The sequence below is a fragment of the Zophobas morio genome, unplaced genomic scaffold, assembly GCF_036711695.1.
Source record: "Zophobas morio isolate AGI-343-1 ecotype UQ-CSIRO unplaced genomic scaffold, CSIRO_AGI_Zmor_V1 ptg000575l, whole genome shotgun sequence".
In the NCBI taxonomy this organism is placed as follows: domain Eukaryota; kingdom Metazoa; phylum Arthropoda; class Insecta; order Coleoptera; family Tenebrionidae; genus Zophobas; species Zophobas morio.
Window position 1 is genome coordinate 160,927 of NW_026972678.1, and position 23,154 is coordinate 184,080.

General features: G+C 31.8%; 3 protein-coding genes and 1 long non-coding RNA gene across 10 annotated transcripts; 1 reads left to right on the forward strand and 3 right to left on the reverse strand.

The window, feature by feature from the left end:
• Positions 1-10,611: 10,611 nt before the first annotated feature.
• Positions 10,612-12,751, reverse strand: LOC135121400 (uncharacterized). 3 transcript variants are annotated; one of them, XR_010278962.1, is made up of 14 exons: positions 12,686-12,751; positions 12,498-12,622; positions 12,361-12,444; positions 12,239-12,301; positions 12,116-12,177; positions 11,978-12,058; positions 11,792-11,928; positions 11,689-11,740; positions 11,537-11,631; positions 11,411-11,476; positions 11,278-11,355; positions 11,113-11,222; positions 10,768-11,054; positions 10,612-10,689 (listed from the first exon to the last, which is right to left on the reverse strand). XR_010278962.1 is itself a non-coding variant. In XM_064045719.1 (13 exons), exons 2-13 carry the CDS (start codon positions 12,614-12,616, stop codon positions 10,892-10,894), a joined length of 1,110 nt encoding a protein of 369 aa, XP_063901789.1. In that variant the 5' UTR covers positions 12,617-12,622; positions 12,686-12,751; the 3' UTR covers positions 10,627-10,891. The 3 variants fall into 3 exon arrangements, 2 of the variants coding, with proteins under 2 accessions (XP_063901789.1, XP_063901790.1); XM_064045719.1 differs by having other exon boundaries at positions 10,627-11,054; XM_064045720.1 differs by lacking the exon at positions 12,239-12,301 and having other exon boundaries at positions 10,627-11,054.
• Positions 12,752-15,063: 2,312 nt separating this feature from the next.
• LOC135121399 (uncharacterized) lies at positions 15,064-16,761 on the reverse strand. 4 transcript variants are annotated; one of them, XR_010278961.1, is made up of 5 exons: positions 16,677-16,761; positions 16,283-16,371; positions 15,727-16,191; positions 15,342-15,646; positions 15,064-15,287 (listed from the first exon to the last, which is right to left on the reverse strand). It is a non-coding gene; the product is annotated as an uncharacterized LOC135121399 (long non-coding RNA). The 4 variants fall into 4 exon arrangements; XR_010278959.1 differs by having other exon boundaries at positions 15,582-15,671; XR_010278958.1 differs by having other exon boundaries at positions 15,582-16,191.
• Positions 16,762-17,324: 563 nt separating this feature from the next.
• On the forward strand, positions 17,325-18,351 carry LOC135121401 (uncharacterized). 2 transcript variants are annotated; one of them, XM_064045721.1, is made up of 6 exons: positions 17,325-17,481; positions 17,554-17,653; positions 17,698-17,815; positions 17,892-17,967; positions 18,038-18,073; positions 18,130-18,351. In XM_064045721.1, the coding sequence occupies exons 1-6, from the start codon at positions 17,344-17,346 to the stop codon at positions 18,256-18,258; spliced, it is 597 nt and encodes a 198-aa protein (XP_063901791.1). In that variant the 5' UTR covers positions 17,325-17,343; the 3' UTR covers positions 18,259-18,351. The 2 variants fall into 2 exon arrangements, with proteins under 2 accessions (XP_063901791.1, XP_063901792.1); XM_064045722.1 differs by having other exon boundaries at positions 17,710-17,815.
• A 1,145-nt stretch (positions 18,352-19,496) lies between these two features.
• LOC135121397 (uncharacterized) lies at positions 19,497-21,259 on the reverse strand. The gene is made up of 8 exons (XM_064045716.1): positions 21,115-21,259; positions 20,441-20,557; positions 20,255-20,332; positions 20,051-20,161; positions 19,919-19,999; positions 19,831-19,865; positions 19,668-19,770; positions 19,497-19,615 (listed from the first exon to the last, which is right to left on the reverse strand). The coding sequence occupies exons 1-8, from the start codon at positions 21,257-21,259 to the stop codon at positions 19,497-19,499; spliced, it is 789 nt and encodes a 262-aa protein (XP_063901786.1).
• Between the last annotated feature and the right edge of the window lie 1,895 nt (positions 21,260-23,154).

Here is a 23,154-nt window from a genome sequence, read left to right on the forward strand (position 1 = left end):
AGCCGCCGGGATAGTTATTATTATAAGAAAGTAGATATAATAAAAAATTTGGGTGTAAAGCGGGCTTCTAATAAAATTTTGTGAAGTTCCAGCATTAAATTATGCAGCATAAGTTTTGTATTTGCGTGTCTAAACATTTAAGAGCGAGTACAAAAGCTTCTGGACTACGTTTTAGTCAGCGAGCTGTTGCTTTGGTAGAAATTATTCGGGGTACCGTGCAAAATGGAATACTTTATAACATTAGTATGTAACTCCCTCAACCTAGAAATATTTTTTATATCCAAATTATTTTTAATTAGAATTAGTTTAAACCACAAAATATAACCAGGGGGTATTTTTTTACTCAAAAGCTTTTAATAATAATGGGTAGATCTTTTAGAACCTCCTAATTCTTCAAAGAGACTTAAAATAAATAAGATATTAGTAGACATTTTTCGCTAGCGGAACAGTTTTCAGAAAAGATTAAAAGATGGAGAGGTGTAATACGACAGTAATCTTTTTTATAAGGTGTTTTCCCCGAATACCTTGTTTTCATAAAGTGAGTAAAATGTTGCTCAAGGTAACGCAAGTAATTTATGTAATCTTTCCGGGGCAGAAGGAAAAGAATTTTCCTTAAAATTTTTTTATAAAAAGTAATTAAGCTAAAAAGGCTTTGTTTGGTTGCACACACATTCAACTAGTTATTAATAGGTCTAGAGAAATAGTGGTTAAAGCAGCTAATCAATAATTTTTACTGAATAAAAGTCTCAAAGTTTTCTTTTCGTGAATATGAGTTGAAAATATAATGAAGCCTTCGACAGCAAAGATTTTTATTATTAGATTGCCCTTAATTATATAATTCAGTTAAAATATAAGTTGTCTATCAGCTCTTTTCAGCAATTACCAGCACTTTAACGTTGTTTTAAAGCGTTCCGTTCTATTTATACAGGTGCTTAACTTAAAGTAAAAAGCGGATTCACTATCTCATCTCGAGCAAAGTTAACTATTTGCCTTCACAAAATATACTTAAAACCTTTCAACTTGAATAATAATTAGACTAAAAAAGTTAAAAAGAACATAAGTTCCTTAACACTAAGACATTTCCTCAAAGCTCTTTCTTTGAAAATAAAATAAAATAGATGAAGTTGCTTAAAAATGTTTTTAAGGCCTTTTTAAAAAATAAATGTAGTTATTAAAAGAAGGAAAAAAGAGATAATATAAAACTATAACTACGGCTAATTAATTTGTTAAAAGAATTTTATAACCTTTAATTAGTGTTACAGATTGAATTTCTCGTATAGCCAAAAGGTAATATTTTTTAGTAAAATGGTACAAAAAAGTTATATTACAAAAAAATATAAACATCTCCTTTACTTATAACAAAAAGCTATGTATTTATTTATAGGTTTATTATATTTAGTAAGATAAAAGTTTTATCGACTAATATATTTCGTAATTGAAAAAGGGGGCTCCAATTATTATTTCCACCTCTATTACAACATATACTAATAGGTTTATAGTTTTCACTTTCAATATTCCTACCAGTTTTAGTTTCTTTCGGTTAAAAAATAACAGCTTCCTTTTTATGGTTTTCGTGGCGCAGCCAAAAAGCAGTGCATAAACTAACCTCGCCATTGGGGCCTGACGCCATTGCGGAGTTTTATTAGCTTAATATTTTAAAAGTGGTCAACGAACGGAAGGCATTATAGAATAAAAACTTGAGTGCTTACTTTTACACTCAGCGCAAAATTTGAGCAAATTAGATGGAAATAGAGGACACTTATTTAAGAACTCGGGGGAATATCTTTTATATTTCCATTAGGCAATATAAATCTCAGTTTATAATTATTGATATAGGATCAGCGCAACAAAGGAAGTAAAGTCTCTTAAAAAGTGGGGAAAAGGCCAAAAAAACTTGGCCTCGGATTTTTGAGAAGAGCTATCAACTTTAATTAAATTTAAAAATTAATAAATTTTTTTTTAAAGAATTTATAATTATAAGCGCTCTTTCTTTGCAAATATTTATCAATGAACTCACTTACAACCTGTACAGGCGCATTGTAAATAGGAAACGAGCTTAAACCTATTGGCCTTTCTAGAAAAGATTAGTAGGTTTTTTGTAAAAAATTTTTTCGTCAGATAATACAAACAGCTCAAGTTAACTTCACCGAAAACCGCACGTTGAGGCTTTGAGTTTAATAAACTGCTCAAGTATTCAGCCGGTCCTGGAAGTGAGTTAATGAAAGATAAAATTTTATTTAAAGATTAGCTACCCCAGTTGATTGTAAATTAAAGTTACTTAACATAGCTAAGTAGACACCTTAAAATATTTGCAAATACGGGGTCAAGGTTTAAGCTACCTAAATATGATTCTCAGTCCTAAGTTAAACAGTGTGATTGATTGGAAGAAGAGCTTCGCTGGGAAATATCCTAAAAATAGTTATTTTTTTAGTATATAAAGCTAACATAAATCTATTTTATACAAACAAACTCATTAGATAATCGTTATTTATGCTTATGTCTTGCCACGAGACAAGCACACAACTAAGCCTTGGCACAATTTTTTTAGCGGTGATACAGCCGGGGTACAGCGTTACGCAGTCTCTTCTTAATTCCTTTTCTATCATTCCGTTATTTTACTTTATAGTCAATCATAGTTATAATACACTTTTTTCCGAATCCAATTTAACTATGATATTCTATATAAACCTCGCGTTCTTTGACCAAGTACGCACTATTTTTCACCTTCCTATTCACACATTTTCTAAATAACTAATCAGTCTAAACTATCAACACACATAGCTTATTAGTTGAGACTACTTTAAAATGTTAGTAATAATACTGTACTTTAAAAGAGGAGGACTTGCGGCAGAGAGTACTTCCAAAGGAGTTTCAGCTTGTAATGAAATAACGCAACTGTTTTCATTGATTTTTGAGGTTAAAAAAATGAAACAAGTGGTTTTCTTTTTTCATTTAATTGAATTTCATGGTATATAAAATTTATACCTACTTTTTAGAAATTATTTACTCATTAGTGTGAGTAGAAGGTCATTCGAATGTAAAAAATATTATAAGTAAAATATATTAAGCCTAAATATTAATTAAATTAGTGTCAGGAACTCCATTGGCTTTACAAGAGAACATTTATACTTGTGCTGCATAAATATAAAAAATTTATAACAATTTTAAAAATTACATACTAATAAAGTGACCCACAGGGAATCCCAAGCGGCGTAAGAAGACAACTTTTGCTATAAGGTCCACTGCATTTACCTATTTACAACGTTTTAGGCGTATTAATCATGGAGCTAATTGCGTGGTAGAACGGCAGCTGCGTGCTGTATAGACATTTAAGAGGTAGCCAAATTTCGTTTGCATCGCTAATTAAAATAGTGAATTTTAAATGCAACAAACCAGTAATAAACTAAATTTTTGAATATATCTATGGCAAAAATTTTTTTGTAATTTCTTTATGATTATTAAGGTTCTTCTTTTATTTATAAAATATACCTTCGCTTACCGTACAAGTGATAAATAATAAAAATGTAAACGGCAACTTAGAAGACAAATACTTTTTCAAATCCTTGACCGAAATTATGCGTTTTTGTAAAAAAATTGGTCAATTTAGTCTAGCTGGCATTATTTTATCTTATTTTGTATAGTGGTTTTGAAAAATATTTCCCTAAAATCTTCTATTGCATTTTATACCACCGGGCCCTCCCAAAGCTGTCTTCTTAGGCAAGCTACCTAATTCTGTTCGTTTATTTTCATACTTAAGAGTGTCTAACGGTTAATGTAAGCATATATGGGGATTTTGTGCATTCTTGTAACATAATAGGTATAAAATTACACTAGTGAAAAAAAAAATTGCTTTTTAAACACCATAACTACCTTTTTTTCCATAAAGAATATTAAGTTAATTCAGTAGTAAAAAAGTACTTCGTTAACTTGTAAAGGCCAAATAATATTATTTGTAGTTATGTAGTAAAGATTATAAAAATACTTGAGATAAAGCAACTTGAGTAAAACACTTTTTATATTAAAAAAAAAATTGGTGTACAGTTTTGCAAATATGTAATTTTATTTTAAATTACTTAAAAATATAGGATCTTGCTTATTGCCACGAGAAAATAACAGCATACTCGGTATTGTAGTCCTAAAAGATTCTAATTCCAATAGCTAAACTATCAGCCACGTGGACTTATACAGTCAACTTGGGTTTATAGCTAACCCCTCGCCTATTGGGAGGATAAAGGTTTTGCTGTATTCTTTTTTTTTTATAGAAAAGGTTTTTTTTTTCTTAACTTACGTTTAATTCTTAGTTGTTCTTTACATGTTTCAATAATTCAGTTTTTTTCGTGGTTGCTCGTTTCATATATTCAGTTATCTTATATGTTATAGTTTGGGTTTGCTTAAAAAGTTTCTGAATTATCATTGTGCTAATTACGATTAGTTTGGCGTATATGTTTTTATAGGGCGCTATAAATCTTACTTGGGAAAAATACTTAGTTGCTAAAGACAATTGCTCCTGCCTTATTTGGTTAGGACTACAGTTGTTCTATGGAAAAATTCTTATATTTTAGCCATGAGGCCTTGTATATGTGGGTGTGAGAGGGGGGGGGGGGAGGGGAGGAATTACAATTATTTCTCGTTGTTTTTGTTAACTGATCTCTTCCTCTATACTAAATACGCTAGAGGTAGACGAACAACAAGTTATGAGCCCTTCGAGACCCGTAACGTTTAAAGGCTTTGATCGTCTCAGTCAAAATTCATTAAACATAATGATATAATAACCCTTTGATGGGCAAAATTTTGGGGCTTAAAATAGATCTGTTTTACAATCACTGGTAACTAAATTTACCACTTTTTTATGTTTTGTTGGTTGCTGCCTTGAATATGGTACTCAAAATTATCAGAGATTGTTTTAGAGACAGAGCCTCTCGCTTAGGGTCAATTTCCATATACCTACTCTTCAAATTGAACCTTGGCGACAAGAGGTAAACACAGTAAACCAGTAATCTACAAAGGGTTAAATAAAGTGAAAAATGGTCCCTTGAGTGCTTCTAACTGTAATGCGAAAAACTTAATAAATAAAAAAAATGCCATTTAAGAAGTTTTTAGCGGTTTACGTCTTCTGTATTATTCAGTAGTTACCAACAAGGCAATTACTTTGCTGTTAAATTAAGTTAATAAGTCTGGAACCTTGTCCTTTATATGCTTCTCGAGACAACTATCTTTCTTACTTCATCTTATAATAGCTTTACAAATTTTCTTTGAATAACAGTTTGCAAGTTACTAGGTGTAGCCTTATAAAGTAGCTCACTGGTATGCAGTAAATTATTTTTGGTTTTCTCGCTTTTTTCCTCTTGAATGGGAAATTTATTAGCAAACTTAAGAATTTGCAATTAATGAACGCGTCTATTTTTTGCAGTGGTTAACTCATAGCTTGTAAGTTCAATTGCTTAGCGTTAAGTTTGCCAGCTTCTCCTTCCAAATTAATAACAACTAATTTGGAAGAATGCCGATATTATATTGAACTATATTTAACAAAATGAAAGTAAATGAAAACAAAGTTTATAAAGAAAAAGTATGCGTTAAACTTGAAGTGCATATTTTTAAGTGGTGGGAAATTTGGAGACTATTTATACCCCAACGCTAGATGAAGCTTGGTGCTCTAGAAAAACTTTTAGTGACCTCTTTGCTTGTAAATTTTATTAGTTACCAATATAAGCTGTGCTTTTTTGGCACAAAGAAGATAATACTAAGGTGATTAGGAAAATAATCAGTGTTTCATTTTAATCTACTTTGCAGTCAAGTTTTACCAAATTTTTAACTGTTGAAACAGCTGTTAGGAGGATACCCCGAATTAGTGACTGTTAAAATGGGATTTAATATATATATAGGATGATTTAGCTGACTTATTACAAATTTATGATTTTCGTTTCCTTTTTGTTACTCGGCTTTGTTACAACGATCATTGAATAGCAGTAATATTTTAAACATTGAGTCTAGTTTTCGTTACGATGCACCGCCTGCAGTACTTGGAAGCCTTGAATTTTATTAACTAAAACAATACTGTGTAAATTTATAAGTATAACATACTGTATGCCGGAATACATAGGTTTTGTTTAAACTTTTTTTCATAAACAAAGTAGTTAGAAAATAATTGATAACGTTGTAGGATCTAAATTGTTTAGTATTATAAGCAAAAAAAGAAAAAATTAAAATAAGATTTAAAATGTAAGGCTTATTTTTTCTCTTTCATTTCTACGGACTTATAGAGATTTCTTAATAAAATCATTTACTCGAAGATGAAAAAATAAGATTTGTTGTAATATCTTTGACTAGATTTTTTTTTAGCTTTGAAATTCTTTAGACTAAATACCAAATACCACCGGCTCACACTGCCTAAGATCTTTTTTACACTACGTAAACCAAAGAAACAAAGAGCAGAGGGAAATATTATCTTTTTCTTTTTAACTTTAACTTTTAAGCTTTACTAACTGTACAACAAACATATGAATATGTCTCTGACTTTTTTGTATGTATTGTATATTTTTGGTGTGAATAGTCTCTCACAAAACGCAGGATTTTAGTAAAACTTAGGGTACGCTTTGTTAATAGAATTAAAATTAAGGTTGTGAATTGTTCTATACTAATATTCTATAGCAGATCCTTATTATTACTATATAGATATTTCTAGAGCGTTATTAAATTTAGTTGAAGAAATGTAATACTTCGCAACTGACCATCTAGGTAGGTTTTTACTATTTTTAACTAAATCTTCCCAAACTTTCTAATTTTTTCTTTATGAATATACTTCTTTTACAGTAACAAAAAGAGTTTAGGACTCGCCGGCAATTGTGCACTAGCTTATGGTGAACAGAACGAGATTTTGGGCTTCTTAAGGGGGGCGACGCTATCTCCAGCTCGAGTCGCTAAATGTCGTTTTTCAGCGCAATGCAAATAAGATCAACGAATGACTAACTAAAAAGTTTGGGAACCGTGGACGTGCTTCCACGTCAACGTAAAACATTTTGAGTTTTCTTATAGTCACAAAAGAGTTGGTGTTATAAATTAAAAGAAAAAAAAACTGATATTCTCTAATTTGTATGCTATTTACCTGCTTTAGAGCTTGAGATCTGCATTTGTTGATCAATTGGGCATCTAGTCATTGCCATTATTAAATAATTGAAAGAGAGACGTTTGGAGAGAACATTACTAAAAACGGATAGTACTGAAGAGCAAAAGAGTGATAGTATAGATATATAGCGGTAATAATATCTTAATAATATAATAAGAGTTAAATTATACTAATCAGAAGTAAATAAAAGTAACTATGACATATCAACAACTATTATAATGTTTAATAGTAACGTAGGTTTATTAATAAATCGTTTTTATCTGTATCTACAAAGCCAGAGAAGGTTTATTCACCATTGACCTATCTTTACAAAAATGCCCTTACAGCTATTTAATGTTGGCAATATTACTTTTTCTTATTACATTGCCCAGTCCTTGGCGAGGAGACTACTTTTCCGAACTTCTCACTTAGGATTTAATAAATTAAAAAGTTAAAGTTAGCCTCTCCGCCTTATCCAAGTGTATTATACTACAAGGCAGTTAAAATGAGAATGAACCGACATATGTATTCCTACAAACGAGACTGTGGCGAAGATGTATGTTAAGTAATAACTGGAGGCTTTTAACTCCAATAATTTATGGTGTTCTCTTTCTTTCTGTATCTAAAGGGGGATAAAAAAATCGTTTGGTACCCCGAGGTTGGGCTATATTTCTAACGATTATAGTTTTTTCTTTTTTCCCACATTTTCACGCATTTTTATAGTTTCATATGTGTTTGTATGATATTAATTTCTATCTATTTGAACTATGCCTGCTTACGTATTTGTATATAAATTTATATTGCAGTTGTACCCTTAGTTTTAGAAGGTATTTATTTGTTGTGTTCAAAATGTCCTCAAATTTTGTTAATGTTCCCTTAAATATCGTTATGTAGGTTACCTATTTGGTTGGACTCTCTTAAAAGCGTCGTTTTTTAGCTAAAGTGGCTGTAATTTTTGAGTTATAAATTTATTTTCTTAGCCTCTGTTGGTTTTATGACCAATAACGTTTTAAACCACCTTATTACCACTAAAATACATTCTCAAAAATAGTATTATCTTTTGTTTTTAATAAAGAACTGTTATTGCCATCAGTGGAGTCTGTGGGTTTCTATTATAACATTTTAAAATTTTTTTGGCACTCTGTTCTTTAGATGTGGTCATAATGTATAAATACTTTGCAGCTTAAGAAACTAATGGTTAGTGCTTTTTATACACTCAATTAGGTGTTATGGAATCCTTTGGCAAATTCTTTTAATTAAAAATTTGTACCTAATTGCTTTGCTGGGGAGTCGCGCGCTTATATAAGATACTAGTAGATAACACTATTAACCATAGCATATCTTACTACATAATATTACATTATATAGCCTAATACACTATCATTACACCAGCGCGGCGCAATAAAACAAGGTTAAACCGAACCAGTTGCCCTTAGCAGTTAAACTACAACTCCGAATAAAAGAATCAATACAAAGTTAGCTAAAGCTAATATAAAAAATAGGGATAATGGTATATTTTGCTACATTATTTTTCATGTATCACTCTAGAGAAGAATACTAAAGTTCCATCACTTATTAAATTTAGCATTCTTTTCAAAGCTGAATAGACCCGAGAACTAGCAAAACTACTAAGTTTGCTTGTTTTATTTTGCGCATTTTGCACTCTATATGGTTCGCAACGTTTCAAGTAAATGGACCTATAAGCAATATTATTTCTCTAGGTAAGTGACCCGATTTCTATTTAACGCGCATACAGTTGTTAGCTTTTCAAATCTCCTTCCTTCTTCGTATGCCGACGTATTAAATTTTCTTTTATATACTGCTATAAAACCATGCTCAGCTTTTGGTGGTTTGTTGTGTATAAAGAAATGCAACTATACAACGCTTTAAATTTAGATAACCATGTAGGTTAAATTCGATATTGTCCATTATATATGTTTAGTTGGGTTCAGGATGTAAATTTGTTACATATTTTTTAAGGTACCATCAGTATGAAAGAAAGTATAGGTTCGTTTAAGGGTACCATCTGGTAAAATGTGACCCTATACTATTACAAGCGCTGTATTTACTTCGCCTATCTGAGGCAATGCTTGAATTCTAGTAAAAAGGTTCCATTTTTTTTTGACCTGCTTTTTTAAATAATTCGGCTCTGCGATGGAAGAGGGACACTGTCTTTAATCTTTATAATTAAGATTTTAACTCTAAGCACTATTCGTCTGGTATAGTTACATTGAAGTGGTAGTGATGACTTTGTATATTATAGTGTTCGACTGCTCTGAAAGTAATTGCAAGTGTTAGAGAGTAGAGGGTGTTTGCTTGTAATGCAGATTTCATTCCTTTATACCGTGTGATCGGCAAAGCTTATATTCTAGCGAATGCCATAAGAGAAATAGTTTAAGACACCACCCACACGGTTCCGGATGCCTCACGGGATAATTAATTTGTGTATCTGGACGTACTCCTTGGTACATACGTATGACTTTATCTATTAGGGAAAGCATGCCGTTAAGTAAGATTTTCTTTTCTTTTACACAGTTTTCAGAGGCTTATAGAATAATGTATTATGTTTTTTAGCCTAAACTGTAGTTAGTACTACCTATCAGGTAACTTCCTACTTCATGCCTAATAAACATTGTTCAATTAAAAGATCATAGCACGCAGCCAGGCAACTTAAGCTAACCCTAACCCTAAAGTACAATATCATCTTTTCGTACGTATATATATATTCAAGGGCTATTAATAAAGTTAACCAGCACCCTTGAAGCTGTTTTGTCTTTATTATAAAGTAGAGAGGATACAGGGTGAATAAATTGTCTAAAGGGCCATTAAGAGAAGCTTTGTATTGTCTCCAGCACTCATGCTTGAATGAAGGGAGACCTCTTGCTTATAGGGTGACATAAAGCAGTAAACACAACACTGACACATTTTTATTATTGGCCGTTCGCCTGTATATGTACCTTTACAAAGAGGACAAAAAATATCTTATAGACCAAAAGAAAAGTTAACCTTCAGGATTATTATCAGATTTTTGTAATTAACTTTGTACACGTATAAATCAAGTTACTACTTTTTATAGTTTTAACAAGGTTTGTGTTTGCCAATTTATTTATTTTATGCGGAACAAGCAAATTAATAATGGTGAAACTTCTTGACTGGCCATTGCCATATTTACCACTAATTTCGACCCCTTCCCATTAGGGACAGTTTTAAAGCTACCAAGCAACTTGCAACGAAGGCACGAAAAATACAAACAAAGACATCGAAACAGTATTAGTAATTTTCGATAAATAGTAAAGCTATTTTTAACACGTGCGTGTAATGGGATAAATGCTGACCTTGTTAATATAAAAATATTATAGATTGTAGGGCCTTTGTTACATTTGTTGATATCCATGTTTATTAGTGCTAGAGACAATCAAGCAAAGGGTAAAACAAGACCATATAATAGACATTGCAAAAAGCAGCTGTAATAGAAATGGAGTAGCTGCAAAAGTAATTTTTTAAAGGGAGAAACGTTTTACATTTACGGAACCAATTAAAAACGCGGAACTGCCGAAATAAGTAGCGGAATTTTAAATTTAAGGATCCTGCTTCCAACGCAATATTACTTAGTTAATTTCATTTTCTTCTCCGCAAGCACAAAAAAGGAAAATAAAAAGCTTTACTACACGTTTCCTGGCAATACGCAGTTCGACGTTAAGTCGGAGAGTAAAGGCGAGCTGGCACAAGTTTTGTCCTTACGAAGCGTGGATAAATTTGTCTACCGATGCGATCAGCGCCTCGAGGTCTCTACCGGGCTGGGCGGAATGGCGCATGGTTGGAGGGAAAAATATGAAGGAATCTTCGAGGGTTAGAAAGGACCTGGTCCATGATCGGCTCGGTAGTAAAGTGCTCTACAAGCTCCACAGAAGTCGCATAGAGAGGCTCCAGGCTTTTTACTTTTCTGTAAAAGCTGCTCAAGCACAAGCCACGTCAAACACAGCGCCAGTTTGCTGATAATAGTCGACTACCGCTTATAGCAGTGGTAAGGAAAGTGGACTATCTTGTGGAAAAGCAAAGACCGCTTCGCACAAAAGCACCCCAACTCCCAGACTTTCTCTTCTGCAGCGACCGGTAGACTCTGCGCAGTGGTGCTAAGGAGGACTTTAATGTTGAGCAAAACTATCACTACGAACTTTGAAGGAGCTTTTATCGTAGGAGCAGCCCGAGAGCACAACTGTCACAGTGGCAGGATGGTTGGACCTTTCGCACGCCTACTTGAAAAAAAAGTTACCAACAGATAACAAGGTTCACCAAACGATCCTGTACGTCGCAGTCATGCCCAGCATTTCTGCCCACTGTCCTCTTAGCATCCGGGTAGGCATGAAGATCTTTCTTAAAAAAAAAAAGGAAATTATAAAAGTTAAGCCAAGAAAAGCCCATGTTCAAAGCAACCCTAAAAGACGGTAGCCACGCACTAGAATCAAGAAGTTGTTGACGTGACCGAAGTTTATCCGAAACGGCGCGCCAAGCCACTTGAAAATACTCTTCTGCATTCTTTTATATTGAAAAAAACAATAAAAGTCAAGCGAAAAAAAATACGCCACCGTCCAAAGCACAAGAAAGGAAGTCTTCATCGATGACTGCGCTAACTAACATCTGCCAAAGAAATGTGATGTGGAGCTAAAGACGTTGCTCTTCAAGGCCGACCTGCGCAAAAATTTTCGTATTGTTCGGATCTCCAAAGGAGGTGACCACCGGGAAGAACAGAGGAGTTTCGTGGGAGGCGTCGGAGGAAATGTCATCCTCCTCCAAATAGTCACTTCGCTCAGAAGCAGTTGAAATTTCTATAGTTTTTTTAGAATAGCTTAAGCTAAAAAGAGCCTAAACCAGTACCTTCTATCAGTCCATCTTCCTCGACAGCCATGCCTTGTTTTTCTCTCTTATGCTTGAGTTCATTACGTAAAACAATGAATCCTAAAAGGAGAATAGCAATAAACAGGGATAATATTGTAAAAAAATCCTAAGACAAGCCTTTCTCCCTGTACCGGGAGCATCGTCTATAACCAGCATTGCGAACACGCAAAGACGATCTCCTAAACGAGTAGAAAATAAATTTACATAAAATATGCACTGGGCCAAAATTTAAGACGAAACTTGTTGAATAAAGTGTTTTTCGCTTCGCAATTAGTTATGTTCGAAGAAGTAAACACCAAATTACTGCAAAGTAGACTTTTTTATTACTAGTACTAAACAACGGAAGCAGCTAGTGAGCTTACTTAAGCTCCTTATTAGCAAGTGCAGATTCAGGGCTGAAAGTATCCGGATCCTCCTCGATAATCTTTCGTTTTCTTGCCTTTACACTATAGTAATAACAGTTCTAAATTCTCTCCCACTATAAAGGCCTTGATCTCACCTAGTGTTTATAATAGTCTTATTTACAAGCACAGAGTCAACATCCAAAGTGTCTAAATCCTCCTCTATAATTCTTCTTTTTTTAGTCTTTAATTTATAATGAGTACTAAAGTCTTGCATCGAAACCTACGGTAAATAGTATTACCCACAAAAAAAAGTAAAAACTTTTAAATGGGATTTTAATTTCACCTTTTATAGAAAAGAGGAAGGAAGATCGAGAAATGTTAAACTAGATAACTTCTCTTAGTCTTTATTTTATATATAAAAACAATATCTATACTATTACTAGAAAAATGAAATGAGGTTATTTTAATAAAGACAAATATAGAAGTTGAGCAAAATACTATTGCTTTTCAGTGCGTATTTTGAAGCCACCTGTTGCGTAGCAGAAGGGAGGCTGCTTTCCTTTATTTGTGTTTCTTGCGCAACTGGTGGCCATTGACTTGAAATTTGCATTGTGTAACTATTTGTACTTAAAAGGTCCGTGGATGTGTAGCAACTTCCCCGCAGAAGGGAGGGCAACTGAAAGTAATCTCTCTTCATAGAACACACTGGATGTAATTATGGCTCACTTCGACCGCAAATATCATTGTCCAGCATATTTAATTGATAGAGAGAGAAGAAGCGATAAAGCTCGTTTTTAGTTTATTATTGCTTTTGAGGGATAAAAGATTGTTTACATATCTAATTTAAAAAAAAAAAAATAATACTTAACCACTTAAGATGGTAGGACGACCTAGGCTTCGTGAAGTTCTCAGATAACAGCAAAGCAGTCATTACAGTTGAGTATACTATCTTTGCTTTAATTTAATTAAGAAATTAATGAAAAAGGGGAAGATATAATAAACAAGCTTAATAAAGGCCTAAATTTAGAATAGCCAAGAAAAGAAACTATTTTACAATGGAATAATAGATTGCTTCTTATTAAAGATAATTACTTTAGGATGATTACGGTTGCTTCGTTATTCACACGTAACGATTAGTTACATCGTGGCTGCTGTTGGAGACGATTAAGTCTTTATTCTTGAAAATTATGCTATAAAGAATACGGTGAAACATACCAGCAGTTTATTAGATGCTGTTAGTGCTAATTTACTGGTACAATAAATATGAAAACCCGAACACATTTTAAATTACTGGAGGCCTCGACTTGCCCACCCTAAGTGCATGTTGTTAATTTATGTTTATGTATTTTACATTTTTTATATTCATAAATGATCCTTATTTAATAGTTATATCTGAATTAAACAGTCTATTATTTAATATACTGAAGTCAAAGTACTGTTTATTATGCTTCAAATACATATATAAACGTATATATAATATAATTATTTAATTTTTACTTATTTTGTGTTTTATCTTTATTTTATTTAATATTACCCTTTTTTTGATTGTTACTGCTGTTTACAACTTTCTTCGTATATGAATTTCTAATGGCTGGTACGCGACCTGTGAAAAACACGACTCAATCCTGCTTTACCTCTTTTCGGGTTGAAGAGGGGAAAAGGGTTAAGCAGTCAAGAGGATCTATGCGTATCGGCTGTAGCACACCAGTAATAAATAATTTAATACATTATGTATTTCTATTACTCAAGAAGGAATTTCACTATCTTCTTTTTTGTGGCTTTAGCCCTATAGACCAAAACAGTTACTCCTTTGACCTTCCAACCTTTGCAGCCCTATAAACTTGAGTTCCTTGAAAATTTAAACCGAAAGAAAAAATTTGGAGCTTAAGACCAAAATAGAACACGATTCATACTTTTTAACACACATATTACTTATAGCATAAGTAAAAGAAAAATATTAGGAATGAAGATATTTTAATCCGACAGCATTTTAGATTAATCAATAACATGGGCTAGCGTTGTCATTACTTAGACGAAATTCAGCGACTTTATCCGGAAATATTATATAGCTGTAAACTGTATGGGAACTTGTATATAAATTATTAATACAAATTTAATCGTTAAAATATGTGTATCTTTCTAAATTACCAGCGTAAATATTTTATAAGATTACTTCTGGTATAGCAGGTTAAGTTTTTAGTTCTAATAGTCTGTAATAAACACCTATTTGTATAAATTTTCCTTGAATTTTGTAATAGTAATAATAATTAATTTTAATGGAAGCAAGCACAAAACTAAGAAATTAATACCAGTTGAGTTGTACTAAATTAATATTGGTATTAAAAGAATTAATAAAGTAGCATCGGTAACTTAGATTGTGATATATTACAATTAATACTTATGAAAAAGATAAATACTATTTGGGCAGGTAAGAAAGTAAAAAGACTTCAGGTTTAAATAAACAGATTTTGAAGGTTTAATAAACCTCAAAGAAAAATGCTTATGAAGTAAATTCTTTTTCTTTTAACATTCTGTAACTATTCTTGTTCATCTTAATTTTATAAAAAGGTGTTCCTCGATTTTTTCTTATGTGAATAATTTCTTGAAAAAAAAGAGAGTAAGCTTAGATATGGGCCAGAGCAGTTGTTAAACTGTTTGGTCTTGATGCTACTATATAAAATCTGTAGACCCAATTATACCAAAAAGAATAAAATAATTGACTTGAAGTTTTAACAAAGGTTTTTATTACTCTTACAAGGCAGTAAACGGATGTGTTTCCACAAATTCTGGGACATTCACTTTTCCAGCATCCAATAGATGAGTCAAAAATTTTCTAACTGAGCCGTTGATCCCAAGACTTTCATCTTTAACATCGTTACGAGTCCAAGTGGGCGGCGATATACTCGTATATTTCGGATTCCTCTGCAATTTTTCAACGCTATCGTCTATAATTAGTGTATTAGAAGCATTCCACTGAGGAAATTTTTCCCAAACAATACTTAAATCTTTTAGAAATAAAGGTTTTTTAGAGTTAGGAACTGGAATTGCAGTGCAATGGGATTGATCAAATATAAAAGTTAACATGTCCAAAAAGGTTTTAGGAAATCCACAATTTTCATCGTTTATAAGCCTCAAAATATTATGTTTCTTAGCACTAGACCACAACCCCACATGAAAATTTGCAAATAGAAATTGCAGAAAACTTTTATAGTGAGGCCTGGGATAAACATAAAAATTACCTAAACGGTAACAAGGGACTTTTGAAGATAACTCCGTCTCACTAAAATGTTGGCATTTAAAGATTCTGTGGTATAGAAAACCATTTAAATCTATTACGACTAAAATATTCCTTTGGGCTAAAATATTTGTTGGTTGAAAACTAACCTCAAAGGAATTATCATCTTTGGCAAGCAACAACTGACTTTTCTTAACAATTTCTTTCTTTATTGTTGAAAAATCTGACGAAGGTGAAATCCAAGAGTCGTTATGAATTTTCGCAGATGAAAGGTTCACTGATAGCAGCTGCTTTCCTAAGGAAAACTCACAAAAGCTCATCCTTGAAAGAGTCGTTAATTTATTTAAAAAAATTGTTATTAATATGCACACCAACAATCAAGTATTAAACACTTTTTAATAATAATATTAATATACAATATTAATTTAGTAAAATGGAAGCATGTACACCCAGTGAAAATGGCGTAACTCAATTGAAAACAGTTTTGATCCTTAGAATTACAGCTTGGTAGTTTGTGCACGTGTTCCATACATTGTAGTGGACAAGCCGGGCATACATAGTGCTCTTTCATCAATCTTGGTATCCGCTCGCCTTCAGCTTCGTTGCTTCTTTTTCTTATTGTACACAGATTTATTTAGGAATAAAGGTAAACCAATGTGGAAAATTTATGGCACAAAGAAAAATTTTGAAATAAAGATTTATTACTTTGTACAATAAATGTAGCTTTTTAACTCTATTAAGCGCTGGAGTCGGATGTCTTACGTCATTAGAAGATTTTGGCACTTAAAACGTAACTAATACAAAATTTTAATAATTGTTTAAATAAATTAAGCAAAAAATGTTTTAACAAAAAGGTAACGGTTATTGAGCGGTAAGCGCAAAACATTTCAGTAGTCACCTCTTATTTTTACTTGTAGTAGATTAATATTTAGATGGACGGATATAAAAATTTTAAACTAACGACTAGTTTTAATTGGCTAGTGTTGTAATTTTTTTTGGCTTTACTGAGGCCTCCCTTTAGTTTCTACAATTTTTTATCATTACTTACTCAACACATTTGAACATTTGAAATAATGATTAAAAAATTTTGCATGCATACCAAATCGCGATCTGTAGAAAAATTCAATGCTTTGGGATTGGGTTATGATTCAGCTGCATTGTTTTCCAAACGATATTAATATTTCAAGACACGGTATAAAATCGCGAATTAGACGAGTGCTAACACTCACAAGAGAGTATAAGGTACAAATAGGGTTTATATATATGTAAAATCTCTTAAAAAATCAAAACCTTAACCATCTTCCGATTTAAAGAAATAAGATAAAAAAAAAGTAATTGAAAAAGTAAAAAGTTAAACAAATAATAATCTATAGTAATTAACAAACAACTTAGAAAAAAGTTTTCAAGGTAAGGAAAAATTATAAAGGGATAAATTATAATTCAATGCAAAACCGAAAAGGTTTAGTTAAGAAAAACATACACTGTACTTGATCTCTATTATTTATTCGGTCATTTACCAGATTTAAGAGATTAAGAGTTTGTATTTTGATAATTAGGGCCCGCGCACTGTGCGCCTATTAGGCAGTTTATAATCCATTTAGCTGTGAACGTTTTCATGTTCTTAATTATTGGCTTGAATCGCGATAGCAATTCTTAACTTTCTTATCCCACTTCACGCCTTCAGTTTATGCGACATCACTTTTAATGCGTAGTATGAAGAAAAAAAACTACTCCACGTCGGGTTTTAGCTTGGTTAAGGAAAGGTTATGGACCTTAACAATTTGAAAGAGGAAGCGAAAACTAATAAGGGCACTGCTTTATTACAAGAGAAACTAAGTTTGATTAAACAGCGTTGCGAAGAACTTCAAGTTGCTCTCGATTTTAACCTTAACAGCGTCAACAAGGTAAAACCTCTATTCAAACCAACAAAGACCTTCGTTGAACAATTTTTGAGCTATTAAAATCGTGGATGAAAGGCCTTAGAAACTGATTTAAGTCTAGCATCCAAGTTGAGGCAGGAACTAGAGCTTTACCAAAAAACTAGGGAAAAAATTGCTGCTCAGCGTATAATGATATGTAAGGAAACTGTAAAGTCCCTCTAATTGCTGATAGTTGTTTAGATGTTTGTATAGTTTTATATCCAAAGCTTCTGGAAATAAGGCGTAATAAGCATGTGGAAACCATGGAAGGTTTTGATCGAAAACTAATTGAAATAAGGCTACAGTCGGAGAGTCATAGGTTCTAGATAATATAAACATCCTTCTATACTTTTTCAAAAAAATTAATGGCTTATAACCCTTTTTCTCTACTATAGACTTGCCTTACTTAAAATGGATAAGTCAATAAGCAAGTTGAAGAACCGATTGGGAATAAGCGAGAATTTGCCGAGTGTAATTTAACTATTATTTTTTTTTTAATTTTTTTTGGTGCCGTAAAAAAAAACTTTTTCAAAATATGTAGTCTTTGAGCCCACCCTGGAGAACTTTTTCTGATAAGGTAGACTTTATTGAGGTATAATTCTTAAGATGCTAATCTTTTGGTTAACTTTCTAGTCAAGCAAACACAACAATGAAACAGAAACTCAGTGTAAGTTGCATTGTAAATATAAAAAAATTATATTTCCTTTAACTATGTACCCATCCTATAACTTCACATCCTCACTCTCCAAACACATCGCTTAGATAAACCGTAAGAGGTTATTAAGATTTTTTTATCTTCTTGACAATTTTTAATAAAACAGGTGGGAAAACTTTAAATCAAAGTTACCAGCGTCCAGCTCTCGACATAAAAAATAAATTTTATTATAATACTTGACAATTCAATAAACTCATAAACTTCTTTTCGATTTTTAAATTCAGATAATTTCAGTCATAGCGTTACCTTTTAAAATTCTATTTATCTTCCCTTTTCCAAACTTAGTAATAGCTGAGTCTACGGTGCTCTTTACTTTTATAAAGAGGTGGTCAAATTCAATTCGGTTTTTTTGTCTCCATCTACTCAAGCAATATAGTGCGCACGGTTTACGTGATCTACTTCTACTTGCACTCAGTGTTTACTCTAGCAAAGATTGTGGTTAGAGTAATAACTATAGGTTAAAGACATTAGAAGTAAACGAGTGTTACTTATAATCGCAGAGGGCTGACAGATTTTCTCACACCTGAGCTTTTATTACTAATCTATATTCTTTAAAGTGTTCTAACGTATATTGGCTGTGTATATAAAGCAGAATAGTAAACAAAAAAAAATACTAATCACGGTTTCCACGATTTTTTGAAGACAAGGAGGTCAAATAAATTGACTTCAATTAAGGCTATCTTGGACACACTGGCTAAAGAAAATTCTTAATTACTCTAGACCATGAATTAATAACAAGGTCATGAGTGTCATATCAATAAGACGGTTTTTTATCATTTTTAATAGTATTTTATATTGTAATGTAAAACCTGGACTCAGGATGCTGAAGTTTCTTCGAGTCTAGTATTTTCTACTTAGTAAAACGTCTTTTTAAAAATATGAAATGCCTATCATTTTTCTGTTTTATAAGCTATAATGTATGGTATAGAATTAGTAGGTTGAAGTAGTGTGATAGAATGGAGATTACTAATATAGAGCTATTTCATTTATTTGACTAAAAGGCAGTATTAGAATAACGCGGATTAACCTACCACATAGATTAATAATTTAACATGCGTGCACGTTCATTTTCATATGTATTCCTGTAGTTTAGGCCGAACAATTCGTAAACGGGAATCATTAAAGTAACGCCGTATATAAGAAAATAATTTATTGAATAACTTTTTCCACCGGTAAGTATATGATTGTAATGAGATCTGTTATTATCTCTTATAAATAATAATTCGGTCTATTATTACACGCATTAGTATCTTAAAAAATTTTCGTTATACCACATTACCAATTTTTATCTCTTTCCGACCATAGCCTTAGCTTCTCTCCTGCGCTTGTCAAATCTTATCCCGCAGGCATTGCATAAACTAACCTTTCCATCTGGGCCCCGTCGCCACTGCGGAGTATCCGTAGCTAAAAATTCATAGTTAACAAAAATTGGAATTATTAAGTGTATTGCGGTAACCTTTGCATTCTGCGCAAAATCTAAGGGGTTTGCGTGGAAGAAGAGCATTTTTATTAATATACTCGGTGTTGTACTTTATCTTACCATCAGGAAGTATATATCTCTACATTTAATAGATAGGAGGTACTAACCACAGGGTAGAAGGTTAATACAATATGAAAACCTGGGCTTCCTGACCAGTTTGAGCAACTCTATTCACTATAAACAATTAATTAACTAACAATAGTATATGTTGAGAAAAAAATTATTACCTGGTATCCATTGGGGCGCAGTTGTATAGATGGAATAAGCGTCATTTGCCCTCATATAAAAGGTAGGTGCAACTGAAATGGCTTTTGAAAACTAATAGAATGAACGTTTATTTTCAAGCTCATCAAAGAAACCTGCCCCAATTAGCGCATTTGAAATGGGGTAGAAGCTAGGAGCTCCTACACATTCAGTTAAAGGTTGCGAGATTATATTATATAGGTCGTGACCATTGCTGAAGTTGTTGGCTAATGAAAATTTTATTATTTAGTTTAAATATGACTTGTAAAATTTTCACTTATTTGTCGTAAGCAAAGGTTAAAGCCAATAATAGTTGCTACCGTAAACCTCGCTTTGTGGTCTTAAAACTGATAAATTGCTCACAAGTCCAGTTGGTTGGAGTAGAGAAGACTGAAGACCTGAATTTTTTTAACGTAAGTTTATATATTATTAAAATTGCCTATGAATCACTAAATAAATTTATGTCTTGTTTACAATTATAAAAAATTATGTACACTCTTAGCCACCTAAATTTAAACCGTCCGGCGCCTGAAAGGTTCCAGTGTTATCCATATTAGCATAAGCATTGGCAGAAAGTGCCCTAGAAAGTAATTCCGTCTCCGCATTCAATGGCATATTTAGATCTAATTCTCAACAGAAAAAAAGAAGTAAATTATTTGTTCTTAGTTTACTATAAGGAAGTAACTGCGAATAACCAATCTAGGTATTAAGTAATCACATAGTATAATAACGCCATTCTTACTTTTAGTTTTACAGCATAAGAAAATATGTTACTAAATACTCATGGCTTATATATTGACATTCTCGAGGAATTACCTCATTTAAGGTTAGAAAATTTATTAACCATGAGAACCTAACAGTTCTATATACCACACATAGGTATGCATATATGCAGTGATCTTGTACCCCTCGTGCTATTAGGGTCACCTTATTATTAAAGTTTGAGTTCGTTTATGGTAGCTTTCTTATTTGTTAATTTGTATACGCTGCCCTATATAACTTTTAGCATATTAATAATCTATATAAAGGTTCCCTTTCCCCCTGATTTAAATTATCGATCTCATTTAAGTTTTCTAAATGATGTCAAATATAAATGAAATGGTGTTCAAGTTAGTCAGCTTTTCTGTTATACTTGAAGGCATAACAAGTAAAAATTATTTAGTTATGAATAATTAAGTACTTTGATTAAAAGCGTTGAGAGCTGCAAAAGAAGGCATAAAAAATGGAATCTCCGTTGACGGGTTAATACCCGTTTTATTTTCATCATTTTCAATTTGTAAATTAGGAAAAGTACAGTTTCCTTCTTGAAATAAGTTAAAATTCATGCTTCATCAAATTTACCTACTTTTCTGTTATAATATATTTTATTAAACATAAGTTTAATAATTAATAGTAAAGGCTATCAATTGCCCAGAAAAAAATATATATAGTAAGGCTAAATACCACCTATAGTTTGTACATGAGCGGAAAATACAAAAAAGTAAAAATCTATAAAATTCAGGGTAATTTTTTTGAAGACAATGCTTAAAAAAATTACTTGTTCTACTCCTCTTTCTTTAATAAAAAGCCCATATCATTTATAAAGTAGTTTATTTAGATTAAAAAGATCCTCTTATGAAGGAAAGTTTTACCTCAAATTTTCGAGAGCAAGTTTTCTCAAAGAAACACACACCAGAATCTGGTTCACCTCTAGGAATATCTTTACAAAAATGCATAGCAAATAGACAGCAACAGAAATTTTAACTTAAGGCCACACCAAAAAAGTTGTTAACATCTCCATTTGCAAACGAAATGCGCACTAGTGCGCATTTTATTTACTTAAATTTTTTTAAGTGGATGTCCTCAGCCAGTTTAATTCAGTCATTAAAAATTTTAGTTTTCGATAACAAAATAAACCAATAGATAACTTTTTCTTAAGTTTATAATATCTTCTTGTAATATACTTAATAGAAGTATATAGCTATTTTTAATTTTTATAATAATGTAAGCTCTAATTGTAAATCCATGAAATATTTTTTTAACACATAGTTAATATATTCTTTGTACGACGCCAACCGTGTACCAATGATAACCAACACTGCTGCGCACAAAAACCAGGAAATTTCTTTATTATAAGCATTGGTCAATTTTTAAGAGCTTTTCTTGTCTTATCTATATTTAGAGTAGCGGTTAGAAAACAAATTTTTCTATCTTAGTTGCAATTAAGGCTACGGTTAAATTTCGTTTTTCTTTATATACAGTTAAAACTTTAAAATTAACATTCTCTTATATTAGTATAAAGAGTGCTACTAAATAATTACTAGTAAGCGTTTTACCCTAATATTTCAGGAAACTATATATATTACCTGTTACACTACCTAACGCTAATAAAGAAAAAAGTTGGTATTATTTTTTTATACCTCTTTAAAGCTATCTTTAGTTTTTTTCCCAAAAAAACTGCATTTTAAAAAGTAAAAAATTATTTTTAGAGTATTAAAAACTTTTTGTCCAGAAGATTGTAGCTTTAAAGTTAAGCATCTTAAAAGCCCTTAAAACAAAATTTTATAGACCCCACTTATTGGAAGAAGCGGTCCCGTTATGATGGAGCTATAAACTTTTAATGTAAACAATTGTAATAGTAAACAAAATGTAAAAAAGACCATACTTCATATCTAAGTTGATCGTCCATTTTATACCTTTATGCAGACTTCGAAGGACTAGAAAGTTAAAGAGAAAAATTAGTTAAAATTTCTTACTATTCCTTCTAAGATATATAGACATTGTGTCCTATGAAGGTAATAAAAAGTCCGAAGGAAAGGCTAACTAAAACAGAGAAAGAAATTGTAAACTAAGTAACAAGAGTATAGACTAAAAAAAGGTTTGTAGTTATTAAAAGACTTTTAGAGGGGAGACTAGGGGTAGAAAAGGCCTTAACTAACGATAAAAAAGTAAGTAAAATGGAGTTTAGATCTAATTAAGGACTCGAAACGTTGTAATTAAGTTTTCATTTATAGTGAATAACAAAATTAGATTCTGCTCGCAGCAGACTTTGATAAGTTTTCAAAAACTATGACAGTTATTATAGTATAATAGTCATGTAAAAAAAAAATTATAATTTTCTCAGAATTAATGAAGTAATCATATAACTTTGAGAACTCTGAAGTAAACTTAAGTAGAATCGTTTGCAGAGGGATATGGAAGATAAACTATCCTTGAAAACCGTAAATTAAAAATTTATTTT

Coding starts and splice junctions, on each gene's coding strand:
- LOC135121400 (XM_064045719.1), bottom strand. CDS start 12,616: ATGCAAGACTTTAGTACTCATTATAAATTAAAGACTAAAAAAAGAAGA. Junction 11,356..11,410: donor ATGCTGGGCATGACTGCGAC/GTACAGGATCGT, acceptor TTTTTCAAGTAG/GCGTGCGAAAGGTCCAACCA. Junction 11,055..11,112: donor CCTTACCACTGCTATAAGCG/GTAGTCGACTAT, acceptor GTGCTTGAGCAG/CTTTTACAGAAAAGTAAAAA.
- LOC135121401 (XM_064045721.1), top strand. CDS start 17,344: ATGGACCTTAACAATTTGAAAGAGGAAGCGAAAACTAATAAGGGCACT. Junction 17,654..17,697: donor TGCTCAGCGTATAATGATAT/GTAAGGAAACTG, acceptor ATAGTTGTTTAG/ATGTTTGTATAGTTTTATAT. Junction 18,074..18,129: donor GGAGAACTTTTTCTGATAAG/GTAGACTTTATT, acceptor TTAACTTTCTAG/TCAAGCAAACACAACAATGA.
- LOC135121397 (XM_064045716.1), bottom strand. CDS start 21,259: ATGAATTTTAACTTATTTCAAGAAGGAAACTGTACTTTTCCTAATTTA. Junction 19,771..19,830: donor AAACTGGTCAGGAAGCCCAG/GTTTTCATATTG, acceptor TATTAAATGTAG/AGATATATACTTCCTGATGG. Junction 19,616..19,667: donor ATTTTGCGCAGAATGCAAAG/GTTACCGCAATA, acceptor ATGAATTTTTAG/CTACGGATACTCCGCAGTGG.